At 41.4% G+C, this 10,819-nt stretch overlaps 1 protein-coding gene across 1 annotated transcript in view; it reads right to left on the reverse strand.

Annotated features, from left to right (window-relative positions):
• Positions 1-10,393, reverse strand: part of ARHGAP10 (Rho GTPase activating protein 10) — a 270,546-nt gene extending 260,153 nt beyond the window's left edge. The window contains exon 1 of the mRNA XM_011359402.2: positions 10,240-10,393. Within this exon, the coding sequence (XP_011357704.1) occupies positions 10,240-10,393 (154 nt within the window). The remainder of the gene's footprint in view (positions 1-10,239) is intronic.
• Positions 10,394-10,819: the final 426 nt, after the last annotated feature.

Consider the following 10,819-nt stretch of genomic DNA (forward strand, 5'->3'; position numbering starts at 1 on the left):
GACACTGCTTGCCTGATTAATCTTCTGTCTCCCCGACTAGAACTTGAATTTCTGTACAGATATACAGGGTCGCTTTTCACTGTTAAAACTCATAAAGATCTATGCACCTCTATGTTCATGGCAGCTCTATTTACAATAGCCAAGATACAGAAGCAACGTAAATGCCCATCAACAGATGACCAGATAAAGAAGTTATGATTCACAAATACAATGGAATATTACTCAGCCATTTAAAAAAATGGAATTCTATCATTCTCAACGACATGGGTGGACCTAGAGATTATTACGCTGAGTGAAATGTCAAACGGAGAAAGATAAATACCATGTGATTTCACTGATTATGCAGAATCTAAGGAAAAAAACAAACTAATCAAAAACAGACTCACAAATATAGAGGGGAAGGGGGCTGGGGGCGCTTGGAGAAAGGGGTGAAGAGTTAAGTACAAACTGGCATTTGATAGATGGTCACAGGGATGGGTAGTACGGCACAGGGAACGCAGTCAGCAGTAGTGTAACGGCTGTGTGTAGAGCCAGGAGAGAAAGTAATCAGGGGGATTGTTTCATAAACTATATAAATGCCTAACCAATGTACTGTATACTCAGAACAAATAATAAAATAAAATTAAAAAAAAAAACTCTAGCAACTAGACCACAATAGGTGACATTCAATGACCTATGATAATACGTCTCCCTCACTGTCATAAATGACATTATAGTGATGACTGAACATATTTTTTAAAATTTTTCTGCACTTAGCCAACACATCAGGGTTCACTATGGTTCAGGGAGTTTTCCAAATGCTTTAAAAATAATTAACTAATTTAATCTTAGCAACATTTAGGGAGATAAAATTAGTATCCACATTTTAAAGAGGAAATCAAGGCACAGAGAAGTTAAGCAGGTCGCCCAAGGTCACACAGTAAGTAAATCTGCCTTCAAAGACCTTGATATTTGCTGTGCTGCCTTTGACCTGCATTTCACAAAAGAAAAACAAAATTATCTGTCAGAGTGACAGAAGTACATTCTGCCAGATTCTCAAATAAAAGTAATGGCATGTCAGTGACACTCCACTCCCGTGTACATTTTTGGCTTTGTCCCCAAAGTTCTCAAGTGACGATCTTCAGTAATATGCTAGATCTCAACGCTATTACAGATGGTTTCTCCTATTTATAAATGAGAGGCCTACATTCAACCCTATGCTTCAAAATATTGTAACCTTGAGAGAGAGAGAAAGAACACGCATTCACAGACTGCTTCTACTGTCACTACTGGTAAAGCCACAACAGTGCTCAAGGACGACCAAAGGAAGTCAGAATAAGCATGCTTTTAACAACAATAATAGGAGGAGGGAGGGATGCAGCAGCAGCTCCACCTCCCACATGGCCATATCTTTAAATATGAGGAATAAATAATCCTGCCCCACGAGGTATGGTACTATCTCCATTTTACTAATTAAAATGAACAAACAAACAGAAAGTTAGGCACTGACTTGTGCAAGGTCACACTACTAACAAGTATGGAGTCAACTTTATAGTGAGAGATAAAAGCATTCAATTTTTTTAGAGTATAAAACATCCTATATTCAGACCTGAGGTGCCATTACTCTGGCCAAACCGATTTCCTCCAGCCACACACTTCAGCACGACAATACCAGAAGGTGGTAGACAGTTTGCACTGGCACCCAAAGGCAGGCAGTGCCCGTGGATGAACAAGTCAACAGGGAAGGAGAAATCACACTCACTGTTGAAATATTAAGTGGCAAAGGATTAACATCTTCCTACGGAAACACAGAGAGGAAATTCTAGTTTAACCAGGGAGGCAGGCCTAGCAGTGGCAGCAATACAGGTGTGATTCCAGTCAATCCCAGGGCTTAAAGAGATGCCTGCCCTTAGAATGCAAAGTGTCAGGGGTAGGTGTGTGGGTGTGTGTGGGGGGGTGTGTGAGTGTGTGTGATATGTGTGTGTGGTGTGTGTGTGTGTTTAAAGAGGAAGTTAAGGCTTCCTCATTACAAAAGCATCCCCTTGGCAAGTCCATAAATTATGATCCTATATTAGGATAATTAAGTAAAGCAGGCTGTGGTTCCTGCTTGCTTTGAGGTCTATCAAAAAAGAGCAACCATTTCCTCGCCTGAAAATCACATTAATCTGACCTAACTAGACTGACAGTTACCAGAGGGCTTAATGTACATTGTGATTATGAATACAAACTTTTTTTTCTACCTACTCATACTGGCAGTCTAGTCTGAATAAAACAAATAGGTTTTTTAAGATTTCTTTGTGAGTCAGACAAGTCATGTTTTACAGTCCTGAAATTTAAACTGACTTGTTCTGATGATCCACATTAAGCTGTTAACATATCAAAAAGAAATTGTATTAAATGTCTTCGAAATTCATGGCTTCATTATTTACAGGTTGTTGTCAAAGCTAGTGTTTCAAAGTTTATAAAATTCATTACAATAAGGCTTTCATACCGAATAAATTCTGTATATTGTTTCTCAATAAAAAAATGCATGGATATAGGGCACGTCACCATTTATGTTATTTATATAACATCAATTAAATACTTTTTAGATGCCCCTTACAGAAAAAACAAGTTTCAATAAAAACAATCTCACAAATAGGATGTTGAAGGGAAAAAGGAAGCCACAGAACACACATAGTATAAAACCATTATATAAAGTCTAAAAACATGCCAAACATACTATTATTTAGGAATGCATGTAGATGAATTAAAATGCCTGGCAATAAGAAACACCAGATTTGAGACATTTGCTGCCTCTTGGGGAGAAGGACTGGTTGCTACTGGGGAAAGGCAGACAGAAAGCTTTTATTTCTTAAACTGAGAGGCAAACACAGAGATGTTTATTATGAGATTCTTCATATCTTTTTATATTTCTAAAATCTCCCAAACTTTTAAAGGAAAAAAATGGCCTACAATATGAAAACAAAATTAAAATTTATTAAAGGGTGAGACGAGGAATAGGGAGGAAGGAAGGGTATAAGGGGAGAGGTGAACATGGGACAGAAAGAGACTCAGATGAAGGAAATACGTTTTTTTGAGTGGAGGTCTGTATCTAGTAAGCCGCCTTAAATCAACCCAATGTCTACACTTATTATACAAATTAGCAATCACTTTTATTTACAATAATTGGGCTTTAAAATTTATATTTTAAATCATGGTCACTGTGCTGAGCTAATAAGAATAATCTAACTAGATCATGAAATGTACACGCATTCCAGATAACCAAGATTTATCATAACTTCCCCTAACAGAAGACCGCAGTTACACCCCTTCATAGAGACAGCTTATTATTGTGGTTAAGGGTTCTGGAGTCAGATAAATGTGGGTTCACATTCCAGCTCCACCACTGACAAACTGAGTGATCTGGATAAGCTATTAACCTCTCTAAATTTAGTATCTTAATCTGCAAAATGGGGTAAATAACAGCATACCTCATTGAGTAAATCCTCACATATATAATGCTTGCCCTGAATTTAGCACAACATAAAGCAAATAGTAAATGCTTAATACAAGTTAGCTACTATTATTATATTATTTAAATTACATACAACTTAAATAACAAAACATTTTCAAATGTAGTTTGTAATCACCTATTTGTCTCTGGAATGGAATTTCACTATAAATACCTAGTAAAACATTCAACACATCCTTAATCAGAACTATAATCTATAAATTTCTAAACGCTCTTCTACAAACCCTGAAATAAATCTAAGTTTGCTTTAAACAAGATGTAGAAAGTCAAAGGCAATGAAGGCAAAAAGGAATTCCAAAAACGTTTTCATAGCTACCTTTCTAACATCAAACTTTAAAAAAAAAGCAACAAAAGCCACTGTATCTTAACTGTGGTCAAATGTAAACTACCCATTCACTGCCACACACAGTCAGCAATCACTTAAAGCATGATTTATGGTGACTTGTAGACGACGATATTTTTATATTTTCATAATTCTTGCCTCTCTTAAGATGCAAAAAACAAAAGAAAACAACAAGATCATAAGGTGATAAATGGCTACCAGAGACACAGGTTTCAAAGGAACGTCTTTAGGAATTTGTCCTCGGGACTTAAAGATTCCTTTGTAGAGAACAGGATTACCTAACAGCTCTTAGGAACATCCACCCTCCTTAGAGATGCCTCTGGCTGCCTTCTTTTTCTGTGAATTTCCCACAGCAAACACAAGCACTGGTCATTGAGTTGCTAAAGTTTTCTGCACGTTAAATACTAAAATTAATATCCTTAAAAAATGTCATTGTAATTTTTAAGCATCTGAAGGTTCTAGTCATTGATGGTGTCATCTCGGTACCATAAGCAGAGCTCTCTGGGTCATCTCCACTCTTCTTTATCATCCCCTGAATGAAGCCTGCTGCTGACTGCATGAGCCTCAGCTACAGAAAGCTTGCTGCATTTACAACAGCTTTAGTGACACCTTCTATTTCATCTTCGCATCTTTGTGAATCAGAAACAACTTCTGGAAAAATTTTCCCAAGATGCCGCTTAGCTTTATCAACTTACCTTCAAGATTTTCCAGCATCCCAAACTACATTCAAACCTTGGAAACCTTTCCAGAGTATTGCAAATTTGTCTATCTTCTTGGTCACTGGTAATGATGATTTGGACTAATATACTCTTGCAGAGGATGAGCATTAAAAGGTCAGACACTAGCCTCTGGACCAGAGCAGCTATTTTTCAGGCAAGAAAGTGGCCTTGATATTAAAACATATCTCTGCAATTTATATAATACATCACAATGGTTAACATTTGAATGCATATTTTAAACATTTTACATGTATTAACTCATTTACTCTAACTAGTAACCTTATATAGTAGATAGTATTATCATCTCTATTTTACAAAAGACAACATCAATACAGAAAAGCTACCCAACTTGGCCACAGACCACAGTTCCACTATTCGTGAGTGACTGAGCTAGAATATGGACACAAACACTTCAGCCTATGATCTTAATCTTCTATACCATGCTGTCTCATCAGCTATTTTAAAGACTTAAAAATAAAAATACCCTCCTGCTCTTCCAAAATCAACTATGCTCCCTAGTTCCCCCAACACCAAAAAACAAAAAACAAAAAAAAACAAAAAACAAAAAAAACCGAAGCAGAAAAGAGGTCTTCGAAGGGAGCCAAACAGACGAGAGAACAGGGAAAAAGGCAATCTGTCAAAAAGACAGGAGAACATCAGACAACTGACGAACAAAACATTCTAAACCTGGCTCTCCCGCTGGAGGGCTCTAAATGGGAACTACTCTAAATGGAGTCAGGGATCACCTGTAGAGCATAAACCCTAAGTGAGAGTGTAAGGTTTATCCCAGGCAATGCCCTTAATTGTGTCTGTGTGTGTGTTTGGTGTTTGGGGAGGGTGTCCATGTGATTTCTTTGGAGCAAAAAATATGAGCATTTTTTCCATTCAATGAAAAATTATATTTGTAATTTATTAATTTTTTAAAACAGCATTTTATTTTCATACCTCTCTAAATTCCACTTAATAGGAACAACAGCACAAAATTTACAATTATATCGCTCCATCAAAATTAGGGTCCTAAGTAGCAGAAAACGCAACTGAAACTGGCTTGTCATTTAACAAGCTATCCAGTGGTGGGCTTCAGGCAAAAAACTTCGTGGCTCCCACAATGGCATCAAAACCCAGACTCAGTTAAATTTCTGCTCCAGTCCGTCCTTTGGTTCAGCAGACTTCCTATCCCATCGTGTCTCACTGGCCAGAAATGAACTACATCCTCATTCTTAAGCTAGTTACCAACCCAGAAAATAGGTTTACCAGAAGTGAGTTAGAGTTCAGTGACTCTCAGCCCTTATTGCACATCTTTTTTGCAGCTTCTCACGTGTTTCTAAAGGTCAGCTGGGACTGAGAACCACTGAGTTACACGAAACAGAATCATCCATAACCACCTTTCCCTGAGTCACTTGGGAAAGGGTGCAGACTCCTGGACAAATTTGGATTTTCAGAAAAAGAATATGAGCTGAGCAAACAACAGAATCTACACAACCATTTTACATCTGTGTTTCTACTTTCACATCATTTTATTCAATCCTAAAGGCTTTCTACTACAGCTGTCCCATTTTACAAATAAGGAAAGTAAGGCTGGTGTTTACAAAGTGAAGTCTTTGAAGTCTTCTAAATCTCTCTGTGTTTCAATACAATAGAACATGAGAAATTTCTCCAAAAGGAATTACCACATAAACCATTTTTCTGAAACAATAAACACAAAGACAGCTAAAGGGAACTTTCATGTTGTCCTAAATAAAACAAAGCAAAAATCATTAAAATAGCAAAGCCTAAAAGCACTAAAACCAACACTTGGAAGATGAATTCTAGTACTGGCTGCCACTGACATTCTTCTCCATGTCTGTGAGAAGAGCAGGCTCACTTATGAGGATCCCTCCAGCTCTGTGTTCTCGTGTTTGTTCTCTCTTTCCCTCTTTCCCTCTTTCCCCTTCCCTCTCTCTCCCTCTCTCTCCCTCTCTCTCCCTCTTTCTCTCTCTCTCTCTCTCTCTCACACACACACACACACACACAGCTAAACAATCTAAGTTTACTAAAGAACATTTCATAGAGCATGGTATATATAGAAGATTAAGATCATAGGCTGAAGTGTTTGTGTCCATATTCTAACTGTAAAGACTATTTGTTTTAAAAATATGTATTTCCCTCTAGCATAGAATATATTCTCTAAATAACGCCTAACGTAATATTTATGAGAAGCATATATGGCTTATTGCTGTTTGACAAATATGCTACACATTTCTACAAATCCTTAGTATTTGAAACTACAGACATCACATGAAAAGCTTACAAAAGTTTAAACTGTATTGAAAAAGGACACTGGTTATTCTAAGAAAGGAAAGGAGTAAAAAAAAAAAAAAAAAAAGAAAAGAAAAAGGACTAAAAGAGGCATTTAAACAAAGACTCCACTGAATTGAGTGAATGATCTCCCATCTAACACATACGTCAATGATCCTAGACTCTTGTCTCTAGAGTTCCTTCCTACTCCCACTGCTATCTCCACCCTACACATAGATGTTTCAACCATCTCTTTCCCATTATGTCTGGCTTCTGCTGAAAAACCTTCGGCGATTCTCCACAGGATAAAGTCCTCATTCCCAACCGTGCTTTTATGGTCCTCCATAATCTGAAACTGACCTTCCTGTTCATCTCATTCTACTCCCTGAAATGAAATATCCATTCCAGCCAAACTGGTCTCCTCATCGTCCTCAAACATTGTGGTGTTCTTGTTTCTTCTGAGCCATTCAATTTGACATGGATCTATTCCTTACTTAAAACACGAATGAATTCCCAAACTTCCCGCAAACCTTCTCTGTTAAAACCTACAACCAACTCTTGTTCCTGGCAAAGTAAGAATTCTCACTTGTCACTGAACTGTTAACCTTGTAACACTCATGTCTGTGTATCCTCTGCATCTTCAAGAATTCAACACAATGCAGAGGTATGTCCCCTACATTGAACTTTATTCAACTTGACAACAATAAACTCAAAGATAAGTGCCTCTACCTTATCACCTCTTTTAAATCTCAATACCAATATTAAACAAATTATAGATGCTAAGTATTTTCTGACTGAACTTGGCAGTGAGTCTTCAGGTCCTACAGAACTGCCTCCAACTTTTAAGTATTTATGGAAGATTCAAAGCATCAAGACATCAAAATTACATAAGTCCAACTAGTATTTAGCTCATGCAGGAGGCATCTTACAGGGCAATTAAAAATATTTCTATACTCAAACACAATTCTGAAAATACACAAAATGCCAGTTTTGCAAGACAATGTAAAGCACCTGAAAATGTTAGCAGTCTGTCCCAGCTGAGTGTTATTCTTGCCGCAGCTCCTCCCTCCACCTCATGTCCTTCCTGGATTTGACTTTCAGATGTAACAAAAAAGCTCAACTAGTTAGGCAAACTACTGACCTAGACTGCAATTTCAAATGACCTAATCAAGCTATTACCAAACACTACAGAATCTTACTAATGCCTTAGAAGTAGGACAAGAGAAAATGGACACAAAAGAAATAAGTGACCTGCCCAACTGTCATGTAGCCAGGCCTTAACAGTGAAGGCAAATTAAACTCAAACGTCTTAACTTAAATACAGCGCTCTTAATCTTTGATAGGAACTAGACGTAAACTTTATGGAGCAAGCTGAACAAAGTCAGTGTCTTTGTAACTTATCAAAAGCATGTAAACTAAAGCTGTGTTATTGTCGTCTTCTGGGGAGAAGTTTAATTAAACATAATAAAAAAAAGACACTTTCTGGTTGCTCTTTTAAGCATGATTATAAATTATATTTCTTATGGTAAAGGACAAGAATCAAAAGGAATAAGATACCAATTTATAAATTCAAGATAGTCTACATTTTGGAGAGGAAGGCTGACAGCTGACCCCCCAGATGCTCTAGCTGCTGCTGGAACACCAGGCATGTGTCCTGTTTGGCAGAAGAGCTAATATTCAGTCACGTAAATAGCTTTCTACCAGTGGCCAAACTGGCTTTGCCATCTGTCTCACTCCACACCAAAGCCTCTCTCCTCAGCTACCTAGCTCCAGAGGGAGCTGCTATGGCCAGTAAGAGAGAATAACCCCCCACTCCCCAGCCAGTGATACTGGTTAACACCAAGCTACAGAAGGAAAGAGTCCTCTCCTTCAAGATCACTACACACATACCCACATGCTGCTCTTCTCACGTCTTCCTTTCCATTCTCACTCCTACATATTTACAGCCCGTCCCTGCTTCCCACCCAACACATACCCAATGCCAACGCACTGGAGAGATACTGACAAAATAAGCCCAGTAGTCGCATGTCCCAAACAATAATTCCTAATCCTCTTTTTTGTAACACCAAAGAGGTCTTAGAGCCAAAAGGAATCTTGGACATCATCCAGAGAAGGTGAGTGACATGCTTCCAAAATTACAAGATGGCTCACTAAATTCTTCTCATCAAAACTTATTTCAACTCATCCACTAAGTGAATATTTACTGTTCCAGGCACTGTGCTGGGTACTTGGGACAGTTTGTCCAGAGAGTTTAATGTTTCTTAATGCAAAGTGCAGGGGGTGGGAGGGTGGGTGACCTAGAGTATTTTTTCCAGAGGTGATGTCTACAAACAAGTGTACAAGGACAAACTCACAAAGCTAGGAATTACTGAACTGATAAACTAGGGAAAAGATAAAGACGCTAACAACACACACTTGGGAGGCTGGATACTGCCCCATCCCCTGTCTGCTGTATGGGGAGGTTTTTTTTAAGAGAGAACATGGGGCACTACAGGCATCTTCAAAATAGGCTATGGGTTACAGGTGTGGTCACAGCTTCTCAGTGGAGCTAATGCTTCCCCATTAACACCAACTCAAGTGTTCCCGAGCGAATTTTGTCCACCTCCCTCCTAGATTCTACTCAGATACCTACCTACCTACCTACCTACCTACCTACCTACCTACCCACCCACCCACCCACCCACACACACAAACACACACTCTTTCTGCTGTAGCCACTTCACTTCCGAGTTTTTTTAAAAGATAAAGTAAGGGGAGAAAGGAATCCAGCATGATTGGGTGTAATTCTGTATTTGCTGGCTGCTGCGCTCCCTTGGGCCAGAGGGCAGGCCCTCTGCTACCCTTAAAAGCCCCAATGTTTCAGCCCCTCCTCACTGCGGGAGAAGGGAAGGAATGTGCAGAAAGCAGCACAACGCCAGGTGGACTTTCTGGTTTAGCTCAGTGATAGATCTGGGACAAGACTGCTTGCGAGGATTCAACACCCACGTTTTCAAAGAATTCCCAGGGAAGTTTTGAGAGATCAGGAGACAAAACTAGTAAAACTAATGTTTCTGCTTGGTACGGGCTATGAGAAGCTTCAGAGTGTAAAAAAAACCTGCCCTTGGGCGGTCTAGCGGGGAACGCCGGCACCGAGGGGCACCCGGCTGGGGGCGTCTGACCCGCGGGCAGCTCCCCCTTGCACCGCTCCTGGCTCCTGGCCGCAAAGGGGTAGGAGCGGGAAAGAAGATTCGCGACCGCCTGCCTGGGAGCCGGGGAGGGCTGAACCTGGGCCTCCAAGGTCCCGAATGAACCTCAAGGCTGTTCCTCCGGCTGCTGGCCCCGGGCACGGGACAGTCGGTCTCTGTCCAGGAGAGGCTCCTCCCCGCCCTGCCGCGCCGAAGCACGCCCGCGCCCAGGTCCCGGCTTACTCTTGGTTGCCGCAATGAGGTTCTTCCCGTCCTTGATGAGCTCTTTGATGAACTTGTTGGTCTTCTCGAGCTCCGCTTCGTGGGCGCGGATCCTCTCCCTGAACCACGGGCTGTCGAGGTAGCAGTCGCTGAACTCCAGGGGCTGCAGCCCCATGACTGCGGCGGTCCGCGCGCACGGCCGCCCGCCCGCCGCACGCGAGCGCCCGAGCCCGGCTGCGGGGCCGCGGCCAGGTGCGGGGCCGCGCGAACAGGAAGGCCCGGGGAAGCTAGCAGCCCGGGGCGCGCCCTGAGCGCGGCACGGACATGTCCCTCGGAGCCGGGTCTGGCCGCACAGAGGATCCCCACTCCCCGCAGCTCCGCCGAAGCTCCGGTGCCCGCGGCCCCGCCCCGCCGGCCCCCGAGCTGCAGACCCTCCCCAAAGCTCGAGGCCGCTCCGCCCAGGGCACCTCCCCGGCCCGCCCAGCGTTCCGCCGCTCGCCCCCTTCTTTTTCCTCCGCCTTCCTTCTTCCTCTCCACCCCTCCCTTCCCTTCCTTTCCCCGGACGCCTCTTCCTTTTCTTCCCCACGCGCCCTTGCCCCTC

This window comes from Pteropus vampyrus, unplaced genomic scaffold, assembly GCF_000151845.1.
Source record: "Pteropus vampyrus isolate Shadow unplaced genomic scaffold, Pvam_2.0 Scaffold47, whole genome shotgun sequence".
Lineage (NCBI taxonomy): Eukaryota > Metazoa > Chordata > Mammalia > Chiroptera > Pteropodidae > Pteropus > Pteropus vampyrus.